The sequence below is a fragment of the Oenanthe melanoleuca genome, chromosome 1A, assembly GCF_029582105.1.
Source record: "Oenanthe melanoleuca isolate GR-GAL-2019-014 chromosome 1A, OMel1.0, whole genome shotgun sequence".
NCBI classification, from domain to species: domain Eukaryota; kingdom Metazoa; phylum Chordata; class Aves; order Passeriformes; family Muscicapidae; genus Oenanthe; species Oenanthe melanoleuca.
In genome coordinates, this window is record NC_079334.1 from 12,579,530 (window position 1) to 12,601,672 (window position 22,143).

General features: G+C 41.7%; 1 protein-coding gene and 1 long non-coding RNA gene across 3 annotated transcripts in view; one reads left to right on the top strand and one right to left on the bottom strand.

Moving 5' to 3' along the window:
- The window catches only part of PHF21B (PHD finger protein 21B), a 163,325-nt gene that overhangs the window by 80,460 nt on the left and 60,722 nt on the right, over positions 1–22,143 (top strand). Inside the window, exon 1 of one of the 2 annotated variants that reach the window (XM_056511723.1) lies at positions 18,805–19,027. The exons of the other annotated variant lie outside the window; for it this stretch is intronic. Within the exon in view, the coding sequence (XP_056367698.1) occupies positions 18,923–19,027 (105 nt within the window). The 5' untranslated portion in view covers positions 18,805–18,922. Of the gene's footprint in view, positions 1–18,804; positions 19,028–22,143 lie in introns of those variants that run through there. 2 annotated transcript variants of the gene reach the window in all.
- Positions 1,953–3,213, bottom strand: LOC130263926 (uncharacterized). Its single transcript, XR_008842406.1, has 2 exons — positions 3,137–3,213; positions 1,953–2,408 (listed from the first exon to the last, which is right to left on the bottom strand). It is a non-coding gene; the product is annotated as an uncharacterized LOC130263926 (long non-coding RNA).

Sequence of the window (22,143 nt, forward strand, 5' to 3'; positions counted from 1 at the left end):
GTGCTATTGCTTGAGATACATTGAGGTTTCACTTTGATTTCAGAATGGCTTCCAGGAAGAAATTATAAACTTCATGCAAGTATTCCTGAATTAAGTTTTCTGAATGGTGCAATGTGATCCAGTAGTCCCATGATCCTAAAGTTGCCTTAAAACATTTAGCTCTGCAGATAATCATGTCCTGACCATTCTGTGATAGCCAGCAGGCTGTGACAGCCGTGAGATGGATACCAGTGGTTGTCCAAAGGAATTCTGGAGTATCCCTGCACAGATTTTCTGGTAGTCCTGAATTTCTGTGCATGTCTGGTTAAGCAGCTTTGGGCTGGGACTTGATTCACATCCTGTGGCTTGAGGCACTGATGCCTACAGGTCTGACAGGCTTCCTCTAGCAGTCACTGCAAATGCTTTTTCAGAGGAGCCTGTCCACAGAAAAATGGAAAAAGGTTTGGAATGCTTGAACCAGTCTTCAAGGTAAATGTAACTGCTTTTCAGGGACAGCGATTCCTCAAGGTGCTAGTGAGGATGTGCAGCCCTCATTTGTTCTTGCTCATGTGTGAAGAAACATAGCAAAAGACCAAGGAAAATACAAATGCTCTTGTAGCATTCTATTGTTGGAAGTCAGGCATGGTGGCAGTCAGTGGTTAAATACATCCCTTTTCCTGCTGATGCTGTGGAAAGTTTGTAATTGCTCTTGAAGGGCTTGTCTTTTTCATAAACAATGTATTTTTCATGGTTGCTTGTGGCTCAGCTGACACATCCCTCTTGGTATTTTTATACAACACAATATAAAGAGGTCCTAAAACTCACTTACCTTTTCCTGTACTGTCCTATCAGTTAGTGATATTATCAGCTCCTGTCCTTTCAGTTACTGGCCAGCTGAAGAAACCAGGCATTGTGAATTTTTATTTTTTTTTACTTCAACGTGAAAATGGTTTAAAAGTCACTTTAGAGGTATTTCTGTATGAAATTGTAGGAAATTTTCATTCCTGATGCCAGCCCTTAAAAAGAATCACGAGTGATTTTTTAAAATGGAGATGTCTAATTATAGTTTAGTCATGATGCTATGAGGGCAGATTTCTACTGCCATGAGTCAACTTTTGCTTGTTCTTGTGCTCTTTGCCAGGACACTGAGCTTGTCCAGGTCATTTTGCTTTGTCCCCTGCATAGTTGTAAAAATCCTAGTTGATAAGGTCACATCCAAGCTTCATTGCTCAGCATGAGCAATCTTAACAGTATCAGCCTCCTTCCTAGCCAAAACTGCTCTTAAATTACATTGCAATCTCTCAAGGAAAGTCAGAACTTTCCAAGGCAGAAGGACTTCTGTGCAAGGCTGTGCCAAAAAGACTGTGTGTGTTGCCAGTGTACCAAAGAGAGCATGAATTAGGAGCTGGTTTTAATTTAAAAGCAGGAACAACTAACTGGCAGTCTTAGAAAGGGGGAAGGTGAGGCAATGTGTGCCTGCTTTGGAGAATGCTGGCTAGCCAGCAATCTGTCTCTGGGGGGAAGGTGGTTGCTGCAGGTGCATGGTGGCAGCACATCCTCTTTAGGGATGGCAGGATATTTTGTCAAATGGCAAGTTGTGACCATCCTGACTGTATCTGTCTGGGTCCAGGACAACTGGAGGGAGATGTCTCTACTTAAATGGACTGGCCCTGAGATCATCACACAAATTCTCTTGTGTCATTCAGACTTAACATTCTTAACACGTTTGAAACCAAATTAAATGCTAACAGCAGCTATTCAGGAGTTCTCTCTGAACATCAGGAGATGTTCAAGGTCTAAGGCATAAAGGCCTGGGCTAAAGCAAGGTGAGCCCATTTTGTGGTTTAGGAACATAATTCCTGCAGCTCATCCATCACTCTTATCCCACTGTCCTTAAGCTGGGATAACTCCCCATTGAGTCATTGCAATTTTATACAAACATATGTTTTAAGATAAAGAACAGTGCACTTGCATGACTAAACATTTCACTGTTTAATTTTCTGGGTTAGAATTCTCCAAATTTTGTCACTCAGTAAGGATATTTAATTTTAGGCAAACATGCCCATTGACAGTGGAGACAAACCTCCTCAGAGGAGAGTTCACTGATCAGGTGGGATGATGTTTCCTTGTCTCTTTCCATGTAAAGGTACTAGTAGGATGTTCCCAGGGAGACTGTTGGGCTCCCACAAGGTGAGTGAAGATCCTCATGCTTTGATCCATTTGAGCTAGTTCTGGAAATTGACATTGGAGATAACACCACGGAGCTGGTCTGGTCTGGCTTGTCTTTACTCTCTATGAAAATTAGAGCAGAGAGAAAGTAGCAGAATCATTTAAACACATTCCACTGGACTTCTTCCTGCTCTTACACCAGTTTGAACCAAGACTAGTTCTGCTGAAGCTTATAGGTGTTGTGATAGCTGATAGGTCTGCTGTAGAAGAGAAGAATAAAGTTCAGTGAGTACATAAACTAAAGAAGTGTTTGGGTTAGGATTTTTCCTTTTGTTTCATTCTCTCCTGGAATTTTGCCCCATCTGTTGCTAAGAGACAATAACAACTGGTACTAAAGAGACAGAAGAAATTACCAAGGAAGAGGAAGGGTGCAGCTGACCACTCTCTTACCTGGGCGGAGGGGGGGGGGGGTTGATCTTTGGAAGGGCAAAGATACTGCGACATTTTGGGGGGAGCTGAGGGGCTGGGCTGGGCCGGGCTCCTCTTGGTCTGTCTCTCTCTTGGCATTGGAGGGGAGACTAAAGTTGCTGTGGGAAGAATTTGCCACTACTGCTGGTTTTCATCGCCTGCAGTCTTCTGCCGTGAGTGAAGCTCTGCTTGTTATAGCAGCCACTGGACTGGGACCTTACTAACAGCTTACCTCACCAGGAAGGGCCCTCACCATCCACTCGGGTGCCTCAGGGAAAACCCGGGGCCACAACCCCTTCGAGGGAGCCTCTCCTGGGTGTATTCGAGAGCCCGGCTGCCACTGCCCAGCCCCACCACTCCTCTGCCACGGCTCTGGGCTCTTCACCGCACCGTAACTCCACACCCCTGCCTGCCGGGACACCCGCAGCTCCTGCTGCAGCTCCTAAGTTTCTGATACATTCCGTTTGCTGCTCTGGGGTCTGATCGTCCCTGCCGTTCCAAGACTCCTGCAGCAGCCCACCTTGCCATACAGAGGGGCAGCGGGGCCCAGTGCCCCTGTGGGTTTGCAGAAGCGCCTTTCCCACCCTGGCCGCCATTACCGCGCGCGGCGAGGCCGAGCCCGCCCGCAGCGCCCCCTGCCGGCGGGGCGGCCTCAGCGCAGCCGCGCTGCCCGGCGGGAGCAGCAGCGCCCCTGCTGGCTGTGCTGGAACTGCACCGAGGGGAGAGAGAGGCTGGGGCCGGGATTCGGTTCTGTTTGTTTGCCTTGCTACACGCACACACCAGGAAAGAACTGTTACTGCTTTCCTCGTATCTTTGCCTGAAAGGCCCTCAGTTTCAAAGTTAAAATAATTCCGGAGGAAAGGGGTCATATTCTCCACTCCAGGGCAGGTTCCTGCCTTCCTTGGCAGACACCTGTATTTCAAACCAAGACAAGAAGTTTCTTTTGACTCCATAGCCCAGAAGTGCCATGAGCTGGAGGTGTGCCAGTTAGAGATCTGCAGTTATTGAATTCAGCAAATGGGAACTAGAGAGGCATAAATCTTAGAAGATGAGTAAATATCTCAGAATCTCAAGGCCTGTTTTCATCTCCTTGGCAACAGTCATTTGCTCTGAAAGTGGGCACCTCAGCTCCCCTTTATCCCAGCAGCAGGGCTCATCTGGATATGTACATGTGCCACTCTGAAACAGTTGGGTTGAGTTTTGTTCTCTTCAGACCTAGAACTGCTCTTGGAACAGCATAAGGACTGCACTGCCTGCTCTGAAGCTACACATGTCAGCATCAAAAGCCTGTGTTTTCTCCTCCCACCATATTCCAGTCACTCCAGACTGACTTGCCCTGTTTTCTGCAGCTGATGCACTGCAAGTCCTATTTACTCACAGACTATATGGTAACCAGCAAACTTTCTTAGGAAATTGATCACATGTCTTAGTGTGCATCAAAAAACAATAAAGCATATCTCTCAGCTGAAAACATTTGTGCCTTGTTTCAACATATGTACCATCTTCCATTCATCCACACCATCCCCAGATAAACAATCAACTAATAAACTTCTATCATGTTATAAAGAGGAAATGCTAATAAGCCCAGGAGAGCAATGATGTTAATGGATGATATAATGAGTAGCAGGGCATTCAGTCATGCTCACTGCTAAAATACTTAGGAGCTTATTAGGAGCTTTACTTTTGATAAAGCTTTGAAAAGTTTCCATTTACAGATTGCTTATCCCATTTATAGACTTAGCTACTGCTGAATTCAGCAGTCTTTGTCTGTTGTCTCTGATGCTATAGTTACTTCTTCCTCAAACTTCTAGGTAAGAAAACTGAATGCATCTGCCTTTACCACAGCACTGCATTCCAGCCCAGCCTGCTTTTGTTTTTTTGGAAAGAATGCTGTCAAGAAGTATGAAATTTAGAATGTCTTTCTTTGAATGTCCTGTTTCTCCCTTACCTCCTCTCTCCCTCTGCATTTGACTGATTTCTTTTTTAATAATGTCTGTTGAGTTGCTTTTTTGATTACTCCTATTCCTGTGATTTATTTCTTATTCACCATGTCAGCAAAAGAGTGGGAGTAATGTCTGGTAGGTGGACGTGCCTGTGTGGGGATGTTAGTGTCTATTTGGATGAGGTGTGAACTTGTAGTGTATAAGCTCTTTTGGTGAAGGTTGTTTGTAGGATGAAATTTTTACTAGATTTATTAAGTATAAAAATATAATAATTTTTGTAATAAAGTGATTTATTTTCCTTGAAGTGGCTGTTGAATATACAGAACATATTCCCTGACAAGCTATAAATGCTTTAAGGCAGGTCTGATTTTAGACCTAAATGACTTGACAGAGACCTATAATCTTCTGAGGGTTGAGAGGGCAATTTATTCATTGTATCCATGCAGCCTTTAGCCTCTCTGCTGAGTCTGCATATTGTCATTGGCAGCAGTCTGCTGGAAATGGACGTTTCCACACAGGCTACTCAACACACAACTGGAAAAAGTGACTGTTGATTACTTCTGGAAGTACTGTTGCTAAACTTGTTGGCCTAGCATGAAAGGCACAGTGGCTCTGTACTTGTTTCCTTTGGCCAAAGTACATTGTCCTCATAGGCTCTTGCATGCATTCTTTCCTTTATTCTCTAATCCCTTCTTTTCTGTTTCCCACTTTCCTCACAATTTGCTGTGCGATTGCCAAGCCTGTGACCATTGCTGCCCCGACACCATGCCAGCAGTCTCCTGGAATGGTGTTTTCCGCTCCTCATTCCCCCTTCCTCCCCAGTGCTTCCTTATACCTCTTAGCTCAGTTGTTTTTGCAGAAAGAGTGTGATCTGAAGTGAGAAATCCATCTGTATTAAAAGCGAGGATTTTTTCCTTTGATAGGTTAGCTTTAGTTGATAGAGCTGCTGGTTTATTGCACAGCTATCTGAATGCTGGTGCAGTCACGTCAGTCAGTATGTCACAGGAGGAGGATTAAGGGACTAGGAGATGGATTCCTTTGGAAGAACTGGGAATTTATATTGGCATACTATGCTCCCTAAAACATGACCTGTTTCCCTCACCTCCTGGAGAAGACCATCATTACTAAAGTTTATTTTTTTTTTCACAATTCCTTTTCAAGACTCCAATCCTTCAGGGAAGAAAAAAAAAAAAAAAGTGGGGAAAAGCAGGAGTGAAATGATAGGGGGCTGACTGTAGTCACAGTGTCTATAGAGCAGATGTGTAGACAACTACTGTTTCCACACTGAGTATTGTTAACGCCTCCTGCTCAGCTGGAATCCACTGGAATGATCAAACTTGATATTGCCACTTACTTGTCCCATTCTGTTTCTAAATTGTGTCATTATAGTTCAGACAGTTGTGGCCCAATCTTATTCCAAGTTGGGAGTTATGCCACAGATGATTTTTGAACTTGAGCAAGGACTTCCTTTTTCATTCCTCTATATTACCTGTACTGTATTTGAACTCAAATCATTCAGGGCTGCTGTACAAACCTGCCACCTAATCCTTGCCTTGTGCTCTGAAGGGTGTTCCACTCTTGCAGAAGAAAAGGTTAACTCAAATGAGAATATAAAAAAATAGGGTGCACTACAGAACTGGAGAGCTAGAGCATCTGTTCTTTCTGACCCCCTTGTCATTTTTTTGTACTCGGCGTCTTTGCAAAATTACTTTTATCAGAAGAAAAGTTGGAGTAAATGGGAAAAGCTGGTATAAATGTTCCAGACAAAGCATCTGGTTGACTGATGGAGGCTAGTATTTAAGAGCTTGTGATGTTTTTCACTCAATGGGAAATGTTTATTCTGATTCTGAGATGTTAAAAAGTTAGGTGAAAAGTTTGCTGAAATTTTCTCTTGATCGCTTCTCACCATTCTTTTATGCCTTTGAATCTTTTCTGAGTATAAACACAGATCAGTGCCATTCTCCAGTTCCCTGTAGCATTTTCATGGCTGAAGTATCCAAGTGCTTGCCACTACAATAGCAAAAAACTTGACGTACAAACATCTTTCTCTCTCTTTTGCAAAAGGTGGTTTTTGCAAAAAACTTGTTCATGGGAGTAGTTTAGAAATTAGTTCAGACACAAAACTGAAGGCTAGAGACTAAATTTTGCAGATAATTTCCATTTTGTATGTGCATTAAATAGTCATTTCCATCTTGATGGAAAAGCATCAAGAAAGCAATGTGAAAGCAATGGCAACGTCATTGCCTTCTCCTTCACCATTGTGCTCCTCTCCTGTTGTTGTTTCAAAGTGGGCCCAGTCTGTTCTATCTCATCCTCTCTTCTACATTCCATCCTACTTACTGTCATTGGCACAATCTTTGTTATTTATTGCTTGTTACTCTCTCTCTGGCCTCTACAATAATGGCTGTGTAACTGTCTTAGTTTCAAGGATCTACAAAGTCCTTCATTAGCAACACTTTTATCTCTTTAATATTCTTTCCCAACACTGCTGTATACCTTTGTTTCTCTTTAAGCATTGTCTTATCATTTGCATTTCCATTAAACTAGAGTGAAAGCATATAATTCCCTTGTTTCTTAAATTTACACAGTATTTTCTACATCTGCTAATGTATTTGTACCGTTCAGTCATTCTAAATAGTTTTTTCATGCATTCTCTGAAGTCTCATTAACAGAAAAATATTACATGCTGTATCCTCCTCTTATTATGACTGATCAATTACCTGTATATAGTCAAGTGGTATTCCTTGGGATTCTCAAACTGTCTAAGTTGGCTTTTGATTTTTCACGTGTGTATACTCACACAGAATTCTTTGTTGGAGGTGGGGAGGACTAGGGAGGGGAAGTTAATTTTTGAAAATCTGTCTAAACCACCCATGTCCCTAGAGGAACTAGGCCATTATATGCCCTCAATTAAAAAAAAAAAAAAAAAAAAAAGTAATGTATTCAATAGTGGTCTGAGCAAAGACAGAGGGCTTGGAGTTCTCAATTTTCTGTTTCTCCCACTTCTCTAGGAGGTGATATTTGGTCAGACAGTATTAATTCAGCCAGGTTTTGAACATTACCTTATGTTTTTGGTAAAACATTATTTGATAACCTACCTGTTTGAACACTCCCTGCTTGAAAGGCAGAAAACCCCTGCAGTGCTGTTGCTGCCTGAATGCTGTGGCAGCCAGCCTTTCCTGCACAGTCAGCACTCAGGTTGGATAAAGAAAGCAGTGTGATCATTCACAGTTATGTTTTTTGATCCTCCACATGACAAATGAAGTGGTGCAACTGAGGGAAAAATTAAGTGAGGAGTGAAGGTGCTCTCTCAATAACTAAAGTTTTGTGTTCATGATGTGGAGCTTCGGTTTCCAGCTTTAACTTCCTGTGACTTCAGTTTTAGCTGCTGCAGCTTCCTTACACATTGTACTTAGAGTTCCTACCTCTTGAGGGGTTTCAGTGGATCATAGGCATTCCTTTGAGTGATGTACAGATGCTCAGACATCCTGGGGAGGAACAGAGAAGTCATTGAGGTTGTCATCCTCTATATATTGTATGAGAAAGTAGGAAATCTTGAGATGGAAGTCCATTGTCAACTCATCCTTCTGCACCCTGTACTTGTGCAAACACCTGCATAACTGTTCATCATTCTCATTCCATAGTTTGTAATAAACAGTTTTATTATGGAGTAGGAAAATCTCTTAGTGGTTTTCTACTAAAGCTATTTTCTCTCAATTGACAGCAGAATGGCAAGAGTGCTGTTGTCAGAAATTTATCTCTGTGTCTCTTCTGCCATTCCTTCCAGCTTCTTTGAACACTTTTCTTCTTTAGATCTGTGGCACCTCTTTTTAGAGGTGTGTTTCCCATCTCTGGTCATGGGCTTTACTACATTTTTTGGTCTGTAGATTGCTTTTTATGCAATCTGTGGATAGGAAAATACATGAAATTAAGTTTCTGCCATCTGCATAGATCTTTTTGTGGCCAAACCTGCATACACACAGGAAAAGGGTTGGACTTGGGAAATATCATCATCTCCACAAGGTTTCCTTTGGAGGACGTGTGAAAATATTTCAGGCCATATAAACAGGGCCATAGTTCAGTACCTTTGATTTGACAGCCATAGTCCTGTGGGATAAAGATAAAATCATATTACTTGTCTTTAAAATATAAATAAACAGCATTTAATGGATGCTAACAAGCTCATTTTCACAATGCCTCAACTAGGAAAACTTGTTATCAAGTTGGAAAACTAAGGCAAAGGGATTTACCTAGATCTTGAAAGACAGCTCTGATTCCACCTCAGTCCTGGTTTGCTCAGCCAGATGCAGACTCAGAGGCTGAGGTAGAAGGACCCTGCTCTTTGTGCTGCCAAAACACAGGGGTTTTTGTTAGTAAAGTGTGCTAACAGCTGATGGCCTCTGCAAAAAACCTGTTCATAGGTTGCTTTCATCTTTGTCCTCTGAATGAAGTGCACTCTTCAGGTTCCATGACAAAATCAGCTTCCTTCATATACTGACATTTGCCTACCAAAAGGGTGGGATCTGCATGGGCTCAGGGTCAGGAGCATGGGATGACTGTTCCTCTGGCCACTGCTGCTGCCCTTGTGTCTTTTGGCAGTGGTCCATGTAGACACACGAGCCTGGATTTGGAATGAGGAGCGCCTGGAAGTAAGCACTCAGTTGGGATCTTTATTTCCCCTCCGGCTTTGTTTTTTTCACCAAAACTGTACTTGGGAGTGATGGAAAAATGAAGGGTTGCTCTGAGCAGTTTCATGTGTACCATGCAAACGTGCCTGCACTTGAAAAACACTAATCACTTCAGAGTCATGCTAAAAGCTCATGCTGTTGAGATGAAATATATGTATGTAGAATTGCTGCAGAAATGTCTACACCAGGCCTGGAGAGAAAACAGTGCTCTTTTTCTTTTCTTTGCACCTTACCCAGAATTTCTGATGGGAATATGTCATCACTGAAGATCTGCCTTCCCTTGGGAGAAATGCAACCATTTAATTTCTATCTTCTTTCTATGTATACTGAGGAACTGATGGTTTGATCCCATGGGAAGTCTGTATCTGTTCACAGTTATATCTGTTCATTTCAGGAGGATTCTGTGTTATCTAGGAAAAAAGGAGGGGGAGCATTTGGCCTGGTTTACTGTACTGCTGGTTCTTCCTGCCACTCCAAAGAAGATGTGCAGATCCAAAATTGATTTTAAACTGGGGTGAAGGAAGGAAAAATCAAAGGAACGATTGTCAGGTTGGGGTGGATGTTGGGTTGGGACTGGTGGGAGGAATGAAGCATAGGGAATGTGAATTAGGATGCAGCAGCTTTGGAACTGGATGCAATCAATTACTCTAATTTATTCTTAGTTTTTCTGATTGCATACAGTTGCATCTCTTTTTGCAGTGCTTGGTCATGGGAAGCAGTGCCTTTTTAAGCAAAAATGAGAAGCTCCTGAGTTCTAGACACATAGAATAAAAACTTTAATGGCAATTATGGAGAGGAGAAGAAAAGAGAAAGAGTACTGAAAGAAAGGGAGGCAGATTATCAAGAAATGTGAGCTTGATGCCATTTAGAAAGGGTCTGGATCCCATTATTTATCTAACAATGACAAGATGCCACTCCAGAAATGCAAATGTCTGCCCTGCATCTTATAGCTATAGTGAATGAGCTTCACACAATGGAAACATTCAGCTTGTTCTAGGGCACTTAGTCTCCATATGCTGGTTGTATGTTCCTGGCCTTTAATCACTCTTTGTTTTCTCAAAACTTAAATTAGAAGTATATTAGTGTTTATATGGTGTACACCCAGGGAGCTTTTGTGTATTTGTTTGTAGAGAGTTTGTTTTGTTTTTCACCAGCAAATAAGTTGCATGAACGCAGTCCTCTTGAATGCATGGGATGAGACAAATCATGAGAAATTGAAGCTGGCAACAGCAAAAGTGTAAATTTTGAGCTGCTAACAGAAAGTAGGACTCTGGCTTTGGGGCTATGGGAGAACCCGTGTTGCCCAGCAGGGAGCCCTCCTCTGACCTGCCAAGAGGATGCCTGTGTGATTTCTGCTTTATTCATAGTGAGATCAAGCCAAAGTTTTCCTCTGGGGTAAGTTTGGGTATAAAAAACCATGTCAGAGCCTTGCAGACCTGCTACAGCACACAGCACTCCCTATCTAAAGGCTGTCATTACTGGGGGCTTCAGCACAGGCTGTGTCTTACTATAAGCAGCTCATTGTACATTTTTAATTTGGGTTAGGAAAAGAATAGAGATCCACCCATAAAATACAATGGAAAACCAACTACTCTTGCATGGAAGATTTTTTGGGAGGTGTTTATCCCACACACACAATATTTAATTTTCTGGATGCATCTATGCAGCATGTGTATGAGTGGGCACACATGTAACTCTGTTGCAAGTTTTAAAATCTCTGTTTCTGACAGAAAACTGGTCTAATTAATAGGAGTAGGAGACAAAATGCCAGCTTGTCGATTTGTTTCCTCGGCAGAAATCAGCTCCCCCCTCCCTGTTACACAGCTCCTTCTTGATCTGATGTAACAAGAAGACAGAGTCAGCTGTGAATCAACTGCCTTGTTCTCATTTCCTTGATCATTGGCACGGTTTGAGAGAGAGAAAGGAGGAGGGATTATTTGTGAGGTTATTAAAAACCCCCAACCCTAGTTCCCCCTCCTCCTCTCCTTCAAAATGCACAGGCACTACCAGAATGTTCCATGTATCAGTCTGACTTTTCTCATTAAATAGCATCCCCTTCCTCCCTACTCCATGTTGGTTAAAAAGTGCTGTTTATACGTCACTAAGCAGCTAATTCCAGGTTCTGACAAGTGAATTGCCAGTTAGCAATACCATTTAAAACGCATTGGGTTTTGCAGTCAGCAAGATGTTTAATGGGTTCAAAAATTAAAGGCTAATTGCATTTGACTGAGTATGTGTATTTCTAAGCCCAGAGTTACCACTGTTGGTGTATTTCCAGTTTGGAAAATTCTCTCTTTACATAAATCTGTTAATTCTTTATTGGTGCCCTGTCCTGGAGAGCAGCCACACTGAGAGTTTGGTCACTCACACTGACAAGCTGGGGTAGGGATTTTTTGATGCAGCTTTAATCATTGTTTGTCGTCACATTTCTGTGTGATGGTTTTGCTTGGAGGATTGAACAAATTTGTTCATGTAACATTCAGGTTGTATATGATCCGTTGTGAAAGAAAATGGCATGTTGGTATTCTCATTATGATACCAAGGAGACAAGGAACTTGACTGTCTTTGGAGAATAAGAGAGAAATACAAGGGTAGAATTAGAAGCGGAAAAAGTTTAGCTGTCGTGCGTTGCAGTATGTAAAATTGCTGATGTGCAGAAGAGCTTGTGAATGCTTCTAAACCAGATTTTTACCAATAATATTAATGGAAGCCTTTCCTGGAGAATGTGTCAGGTTAGAAAATCAAAAGCCATTTTGCACCCTAATAGAAAGACTGTTTCAGTATTTCCTGGCATGTGCTTTCCTTCTAATTAATGCCATACACAGAAGGGGTAATCATTCAGCCATCTTTCCAGCTTTAAAAGAGTCAAAGATTAAAAAACAAACAATTACACAGTGTAATTCATTGAAGAAGGGTTTTTGGGGGCCATGTCCTGGGGTGGTGATGGTGTTTGTGTGTTGCTCCCTTCTTCTGTTTCAGGCAGTATTTGTCATTCTTTGGCAGGAGTGACTAATTTATTATCTGACTATCATATCTGGATTCATATAGAGTGGCTTTCAATCCCTCCCCCCTCCCCCCCCACCCCGCCCCAAACTCTTCTGATGTGCTGTGTATTTGTTTGGGAGGGGAGGGGGAAAAGGGAGAAGGTTATATGTTTCTGACCTGCTTTACTGCTTTTCAACTGAAGTAAATTAATGCACACACTAGCTTCCCCTCTGCTGTGCTGATTGGATCCTTGTGCCGATTAAATATTTCACACTGATAGAGGGATGCTGAAAGCACTCAGCTGGTAATGCAGTATGTACATCAGTGATACAATAACTGACTCTCAGGTTAAAGTCAAACAAAACCCCCAGTTTGCTGCAGTTTTGATTAGAATGAGTTTCACTTTGAATTTAAATCTTTGAGCCTGCTGCAGCGATGGCTAATTAACTAAGATCTGACAGACACAAAGAAATACATTCTTACTTCTAATGACAGGCTGGCAGGAAGTTGTCAAAAGAAGAAAAAGAAAAAGAAAGAGAAAGAAAAAGAGAAAGAGAAAGAAAAAAAAAAGAAAGAAAAAAGAAAGAAAAAAGAAAAAAGGAAAAGAAAAAGAAAGAGAAAGAAAAAGGAAAAGAAAAAGAAAAAGAAAAAGAAAAAGAAAAAGAAAAAGAAAAAGAAAAAGAAAAAGAAAAAGAAAAAGAAAAAGAAAAAGAAAAAGAAAAAGAAAAAGAAAAAGAAACCAACAGAAAAAAGAAGCTGTAAAAAAAACCCCAACCAACTAACGCTGAGATTGTACTTCAGCGTATGTAAATCTTCCTGCCTGTGTTTCACACTCATCTTCCTTTGGCTGACAGTGTGCCCCTGGAAAGGGTGTTTCCATCGAGTCCCAGATTTTCTTTAGCTATTTTTTAGATTCTTCTAACACTCGACTTGTACCTAGTCGGGCAGTCGCTACCTCCTTGTTTATTAATCGTGCTTTTGGGTGCTTCCTTTAGGAAAGGGCAGGGGGACGGGAGCAACGTACTGGGGAGGAGGAGGAAGAGCAGGAGGAGGAAGGCTGTCTGCCCCTGGGTACCTCACGTCAGCCTGCGCCATGGTGACCTCTCCCTGGGGTCATTAAAAATGCCTCTGTCGAGCAATTTCTTCTTCCTCCCCTCCTTTCTCCCCACCCCTGCCTCCGCCCAAGCTGGGGCGTCGCAGGGAGAGCGTTTGCATCAAACTGACAGGTCATTTACCGAGCAATTGGCGGGAGGGACTACCCAACCTTCTTTAAAACCCTTCTTCTCCACCTCCTCTTCCTCCTCCTCCTCCTCTGCCCCCTCGATTGCACGTCTTGAACATTTTTACACGAAATACAGCATTTTTGGAAACAGCACATAAAGCCTGCCCGTGTGACAGTCTTCATCTTTGTTTGTATGAGAACCTGTTTTAATGTCTTCTCTTTGGGCACAGGTAACCTGGGACCAAGGTCTGAATGCAAAAGGAAACATTTTTTTACGGGAGTCCAGGGCTAAAATACAGACTATGAAGCCGTTTGCCTTTATAAGCATCCACCAAACTCCTCTGGGTGCCTGTGTGCACACGTGTGCTTGGCTGAAGCCCTGCTCATTTCTTTGTTTCAGTGTGTGAAGTTATGAGGATGGTTGGCTCATGACTTAAGGTTCAGATTAGGCAGGAACAGCCGTGTGTATGAGCAGGAACTTGGAAATATAGGAGAAATATATGGAAACCAATGGGATTGAACCAAAATCCTAAGACAGTGTACTAAAGTGCCATAGCTGGTGACTGTGTTTGCAGTGTATTTATGTGTTGTCAATCTCTGAATATTAAATATTCTGTTGTTCAAGAGAATTTTATTGTGACTATTGGGTAAATGAAGAGAGGCCATGGCTCTCACTGCTGGAGATGTCTGTTCAGCTGCTTTGCATGCATGGCATTAGATTAGTGCAGAATGTTGTATTATTAATTGACAAAGACATCATTTTGGTTTGAAAGTGGATTGCCAGTGTTCTGGAAGCTAAATAAACTCTCAAGGTTATGCCAAGTGTTTTCTCATAACCATGGGGAGCCACTAAGGAAAAAACCTGATATTGCTTTGTAAACAGTTGCAGTTTTTCACAACCAAACTTCTTTGTCAGATCATCGTTCTGGAAAGGTGGATGGAGTGAGGTCTCTAGCTACAGTGTGTAGCTGTTAAAATATAAATGTGATGGACAGTGAATTTTAGGTCCTTTTTAAACAGATCTCATATTTTACTAGGAAAACATGAAGGTTTGCTGAAAAGGCGTATGCCTGTTTTAAATCACTGCTATGGCAGACAGCAGCCCGAAGCTGAGAATTCCTCCTTTGTAGAGCATGACCATGGTCTTTGAGATGCATGTGTGATGTTGACATCAGCTCAGTAAGGATTTGAAGGCATGATTGTGAACTGCAGCAGAGTGACAATGAAGGAGCCAAAGCCTTGCTCCAGGAGCAGAGCTGTGTGTGTGGAGCCTGGCTGGAGCCTGCATATGCACATACATGGGCCCCATTGCTCAGTGCGTGGATCACAACAGAACAGCCACCTGCAAATACTTTCTCCCTTTGCTCTTTCCGTTGCTTTATTCACTAAACAGAATGATTTGTGGTTTGTGATTGCAGAAGTAGCATTTGAGTAATCAAATTTAAGGCTAAAACTGTTGGATGGCCGCCTTCTTACCTGCAAACCTTCACAACACAGACCTTGCTAGGAAGGAAGGGATGGGGAGAAAGCTTACATGTACTAGTGAATAGGAAGGCCAGAGTTATTTTGCTACATATGGAAAAAAAAATATTAAGTCTGCTTTAAATAGCTGAGACCATGCCACATACAAGATGGGAAGTCATAAACAAGTGGCAGATTTCCAGCACATTGTGGCGTGTTTGCGTGTGACCAGCATACATATTTCAAACTCTGGACTGCCTGTGGCATCCTGCAGTGAAAATGAAAGTCGTGTTGCTATTGAAAAGGCGCTGTTTCAAAATTGGTGTATTGTGTGTGCTATTATGCTGTGGATGAGAATCAGAGACCTGCTTTCCAGCATTTAAAGCCAATATATTTTTTCTTCTTTTCCTCTCTTTTGGCTCTTCATTGTATCAGCACATGTTTTCTGCTGCAGTGTCCAAAGCTTGCCTAGTGTCTTATTGTTCATTATTCCAAAATTATCTGATAATATGTTATTCTGACTGATTCTCAAAATGCAGATTTTCTTTCTCTTTAAAAACTAAGATTATTCTTTTAATTAATCTGGCAGAAATAGAATGCAGCAGATGTAGGTTTTGTTGAGGATTATTTTAATCTCTCATATCATAATCTTTGTTTCTTGCCAATACTCCTTTACTTACGTCTTCTCAGGGTTATAATGTAAAAATGGCTCCTACATAGAAAAAAACACAAAGAGATGAGAATACCTCATCTCTTAATTAACACAGTTTGATTAAAGGGGTAATTTTAAAAGTTTTGATAGATACAATTTAGAAAAATAATAAAAGAGACACGGAAGAGATGCTACTGCTGCTTTTCGCTAAATAGACAGTTTTTCAGTAATATTCTGTACTTTCTATTTTGGAAGCTAATCTTGAGCATCTGATCCTTTGTATATACATCCATATTTAGTTTCTAAAATTTTCAGTTATTTAAATAAACTTAATATAACATTGTACTTTCAGGGGGTGACAGACATGGGCCAGTTGGTCTTTGCAAGCCTATCCCAAGGACATGTTTTTCCTGTATTTACTTAGAAAAGCCACAAAACCTATATTCAAATGAAATTTTTCCAGTTTTACAAGCATTTCATATTTATCACAACTTAGACTGAAACAAGCAGTAATCTTTATTTCCTTGAAAATAAATAAAGCTCTTTTGGTTGTATAGACATGAATAGACAGGACTGTGAAGTTATTAGGAAAAATGTTTACATGCAGCACATGCAAAGATGCAAAACTGTTAATGCTTGTAGAGAGAACAAGTGGATAAGAGATGGATGGTAGTTTGAGTAGTGAATTTTTTTGTTTGTTTACAGAATTTCTGCTTTTCTACTTATCAGCTAATTTGATCCTTTGAAACAAGACAAAAAGCATTTAATTACTATTGAAGTTAGTCAAGAAAGTCATAATCTACTTCTACTTAATTTACTTGTCATTTCCTCTGAGCTACCAAGGATTGTCTATCTTTTGGAGTCAAGAAATTTTATTTGCTTAGATGTCTTTTGTTGAACTCTCTGAGAACAAAGTGAAGCTGTACTAATTCCACTAGAGTATTGCTTATTAGAAATTTAGGCGAAATATGAAATCAGAGTAATGCTGAGTCTTTCTGTGAGAAGTTTTTCATTCAGTAACCCACATTTTCATGTGTGAGGACAAGCATTAAAAGACACTCCATCAGTACAGTGATCTATCAGGAATAGCAAATGCTCCTAGGGTCACAAAAGAGAATCCCCACCCAATGCTACTGATGTCAGCAGCAAACCTCTGGTTGTCTGCAGCAGAGCTAGGATTTCTGTCCTGGACTAACTCCAGCTAGGCAATGGATTTCTAGCACTGTAACAAAGTACAGTATTTTCAGACAGTCTGTGAGCTTGCATTTTTTTGTAGTACATAAAGCAAAAATATAACCACAGGGCTGAACTCTTAGGCTGAGAGCTTTATGTCACTGTAGGGGTTAATAAGGTGCTTTGCAAGGAAATATTCTGTAGAGCAGGAGGGGAGATGGTCAGCTGTGCTGTGTGTGATGGAAAACTGTGCTACAACAAACCAGAGAAATAGGATTTCATAGAATTTTTTCTTAAGCAACCTTTCCCCTCCACATAAAACACATACCTGACCTTCTTGTCTTTCACTTGAACACTCTTAAACTGTCAGATAGGTATACTTCTGTTTTGAAGAAAAAGCACTCTTCTCTTCAAAACTTCTATGACACACAACAGAATACAGAATAAAGAGAATATTTCCTATGCTTCCTTGTGATGATTGCCAGGATAATGGAAAATGAAAGGTAAAGACAAAAATGAAGAAAGCTCAAAACAATTTATAGAAAGTCACAATTACTAGAGTATTGCTGTTATCAGAAACACAGAACCAGAGATTCAGTAAGGTTGGAAGAGACCTCAAAGATCACAGAGTCCAATCTTTGACCAAAAATAAGTAACTTCAGTATATTAAAGTCTGAAGCAAGCCTCTCTGGTAAAGCATATCTTTCTGAAGTAAAGCATATGCTTGTGATTTCATATAAACACAAAAAAACAGCTCCCAGAGCAAACATATATTTCCACTAAGCCTTTCCAGTCTTAAAGTGTATAATGGGTTTAAAGGTAAGAAGGGATGTATTTTCCTAGAAGTTTTGTGCTACAAGGCTTCTACTTTATGCCCAGTAGTAAGGTTTTCAGCCTCGATTCTGGAAAGAATTAAGCATGTTTGTAACTTTACACACACACACACACTTCTATACACACATTGTATTTTAAACAAAGTTTAAACTACCAAACTCTTATGGGCTTTAACAGGAGAACAGCAGTTTCCAAAGGCTGTATATTACATGTAATTGCTTTGGAGCCCAAAGTCAGTGTATAAAGTTAGACATAGGCTGAGCTGTTTGCAGGATTAAGTGCCTTTGATGTCAACTCTAGTTGACAAGATGTTTAATAATTAAAAGTATCAAAAAAGGCTTGAAATGGCATATTTTTCCACATGTACCTAACTTGCTAAATGGAATTAATAAGAAAACTCCCAAGATTACTCAAAGCGCAACAACTTTATAAAAGTTTTTTTTTTTTTCCTTTCCATAAATGAGCATTTTATGCACACATTATTATTTACTGTATTCATCTTCATCGTACCTACAGAAATCTCAAATACAAATCTTGTCAGAGATCCTATAACAAGGTCACAATCTAAATATTTCTATTACAGATGACGGAATAGCCACTCTGTATCAATATAAGAGAGCAACTGTTAAGAAAAACAGAAGACTGAGAGTTAAAAGGGTGCTATGGAAAAAAGTTAGGGATGATGATGATGATAGATAATAAATATTATCATTATTATAATTATCACTACTGGAAAAATAGCGGGAGGAAAAGAAAACTTTAAAGAGAAAGCAGCAAACCGACTCCTAAGTCAGTCATGGTGAAAGAACACAGGAAGTCCCCAAGCGCTGGGGTGCAGTGGGCACGTGGAATGGATGTTCAGAGCAATGGAAGAGAAAGTTGAAAATACTATTCTTTAAGCCTTTTATTATTAATTGAAGCTGCAGTATTACCTAGACTTATATCACAATAATTTATACTAGGATATTTGTTCGAGGCAAAACCCAAGGGGAAAAAAATCCAACCGAAACCCCCAAGTTTGGAAGCCCAGAGCGCAACCCACGAGATCCCGAGCAAAGAGGCGGAATCCAGCCCTTCCCCCGCCAGGAAGAACACTGTAAACCCTACCAAACGAAAAGGAAACAACCCCAAATCCGTGCTGCCCGTGGCCGGGGGGCCGTGCGCGCCTGCAGCCCCGCGGTGCCGATGCCGCTGCTCTCTCCCCCTCTCCCGGCAGAAGCTGGCGGTGCTGGCGAGCAGAGCCAGCGCCGAGCCCGGCGCTGTCCCGGCGCTCCCCAAGGCTCCGGGCGGCGGCAGCCCCGGGCACAGCCTGCCCATCCCCGCGCTGCCGGCCCAGGCTCCCGTCGCGATGGTCACGGCGAGCCTGCACGGCGGGATGGGCGCGGAGCCCCCGCAGAGCACGGCCAGGGCTGTGGATGCCCGCCGGCCGCCAGAGCTCGGCTGCGGCGCCCAGGTACGGAGGGAGCGAGGGTGGGGGCCGTAGGGAGGGATAGGGGCCGGCCGGGAGGATGGGGGCCGGCAGGGAGGGAGGGATGGGGGTCGGCGGGGAGCGGGGCGGCGCTGCGGGCTCTGCCTTGGACAGGGCGCGAGTGGGTGGCGCTGGGCGGGGGCTGTGAGGGGGCTCCGGGCCGAGGGAGGTGCCGGGGGGACGAGGGGAGCCCTGTCCCTCCACTGCAGTGCTCCCGGGGTGCAGGAGCAAGCAGGGATCTGTCCTTCTGTCCCGGAGCCGTCGGGCTGCGGTACTCGCCCCGCCGGACTGCAGTGAGAGGGTTTCCTGCTCTGAGCTCTGGCACCTGGGAACCGCGTGTTGCTGGTCCTCAGCTGTCCCACCTTCTGTCGCCACGTCTGTTATTCAGAAGCCGCTCTTCACCCTCACAAACTTTACATAGAGAAATAGTTGCGGGGTGGAGGAGCTCCTGGCTGTGCTGGCGTTTCAAGTCCCCGCAGCACGGAGCTGGAACCTACTCTCGCTTAGGCACAGGGCAGCCGGCAGGCTGTTACCTCCAGGTCCATGTTTATGTTCATGGGAACTAAGATATTAAATGAACGGACTTAGTGAAAGGAGATCAGAAGGGAAAGAGGTGCTGTTTTTTTGCTGCGCACCATGTTTTGTGCAGTCCATTAGCAGAGATTTGATCCAGTCACGCTGTGTGTCAGGAGAGGGGGGTGATGCTGATGAAGTTGAAATGCGAAGGAAGTGACAATGCCTTTCCAAAACTTTGTAGAAGAGGGTGTAATGTATAATTGCTCGCATGGGAAATGTGGATTTCTTTTCTGCTTTCTGCACATGGGGGTGTCTTAGTCTGGGGTGGTTTTTTTGGTTTTTTGGTTTTTTTGGTTTTTTGTTTTGGTGTGGGTTTTTTGGGGTTTTTTTTTTTGTTTGTTTGTTTGTTTGTTTGTTTCTGTACACTGATTCCGCTTCACAGGCTCAGGATATGAATCTCTAATAATCAGAAAAGGAGAATCTGGTATGGATAAAGGCAACAGGCAAACTATACCTGAAGATTTTTGTAAGTCAAGGTTAAGTTGGAATGCATGAGGGTTTTTAATACCCCTTCCTGAACACTATATGATCACCTACTGCATCCACTAACAAATGGAAAGCACATCCAACCACTTTGGAAACCACATTGTTCTGTCACTTTTTCTGGAGAAACTGTTCTGTTTAGCTGTTACACTAAAGTATCTGTCTGGGGAATTGGATTTTGAATATCCATTTTATATTTCATGCCGGGTAATTTCCTTTTTAGAAGGTATTGTTTATGCTTTACTGAAAATAGACTTGATGGTATCCTAGTAGATATTTCTTAGAATACTGGAAAATAACTATATAAATTATAATAATATGAAAGATAAAAGTTTCAATGTTATAACGGGCTATTATTTTGTGGAGGACTATCTTTTACTGTCACTGTCAGGAGCCATTGGATGAAAAGAATCAAAGCAGTGAGGGAAGAAGCTTGAAATATCATTTAATGTGTTCAGACCAAACGGTGAAGCAACAGTCTCAGGTGGTGGAGAGCAATGTGAGTTAGGGTTTTTGGCTGCAAACTTTTCACTTCTTCAAGTGTTGTTGGAGGGAGACTTTCTAACCTGCTGTGGTGTTGAATAATCCATGCTCCTTCTCATTTCTCCTTTCAAAAGGGCAAATGGGTCCCAGTCCCACCTTCCACATCCCCAGGCACGCTGCACTCAGTGATGTATTGCAGCCTGCTGGAGCCAAGCACTGATGCTCCTAGAGGTTTCTACTTATATGCTCTCAAACCTGAAAGAGTATTTGTCCTGGCATTACAACTTTTCCTTGCAAGGAGTAGCTTCATTTCAAGCAGAGGCTTGCTGTTGTTGGAATAGCATGGAAATGTTGACCAGCATTTGAGGTTTGCCTTGCTTTTGCTAGAAGAAAAGATACAGTGTTTTTATTTAGAGATGTCTTCACATTTCAAGTTTTCGAGAGCTGTAGTTTTCTGATTTAGAATCTCTGATTATGTTTGTAACTTATGAAGGAAGAAGCTGAGGAATGGCAAGTTTCTAAACCAGAGGACCTTAGTAGTTTTTTTCTCTTTTTGAGAATAGTCAGCAAGTGTGAATAGAAGCAATAAGAAATATTGGATTACAAAAATACAAAATGAAAGCTGACCATAGGTCCTAAACTGTCACCAAGCTTAGTGCCGGATTGCACGTTATTTAGCACTCCTCTACCTAAATTAAAATTGTTTTGCAACTTTTCTTTTTCTGGAAAATAAACCAAAAAATATATTCTTGCTACATGCTCAGTATTCTTGATTGTTCATGGAGTGTTAATCATGAATTAATATAGTAACACCTTAGCTACAGGCACTGTAGTGTCAGAGGGAATTTCATTACTGACGTTTATTAATAAGCATTTACTATGTCTTTTTGGGTTCTTTTGTAGTGTTGTTACTGCTCAGTAAAGTGGTTTTGGATTTTTTCTGCAGAAGTGTATGTAGTGTGTAAGATGAAGGATAATAGATCTCTGAAAATTGGGCTAAGATGGCAAGCTGACAATTGTAAATGAGATTACTGATGTAGTGTAGCCTCTTCCTCTGCACCTGAATCTGCATCTGCAAAGTGAGGGAAAGGGTGAGGCCATGAAATGTAATATTACGAGTGTCTGAACAGTGATTTCTGCTTGAAAGTATTTAGAGGATCAAGATGTGTATATGGTGATCTCATGGTATCTAGCAAGAAGAATGAATGCTAAATGAAACTCAGCAGAAAAAAAGTAGGGCACCAATCATTATCTAAATACAGAACTTTCAAATACAGATAGGATTAAATACAAGTTTGTTACAAAAATTTCATTTGGGCAGCTGCAAGTCAGCGCTCTAATTTTAGGCTGTTGTTTACCCAGCATATTTTAAAGTGATTTTGAAATGTTGTTGACTTAAGGGAAACCATATCTGCAATGGAAAAATTATCTAAGTAAATAAATGCATAACAGATGCTAAAGGATTGTTTGGATACATATGACTTGGTTTATTAGAACTGAGAGATTAAAAAGGATTGAAATGTGTAAGCACTGGAAATGGTGAGCTGCAGGAAAAAAAG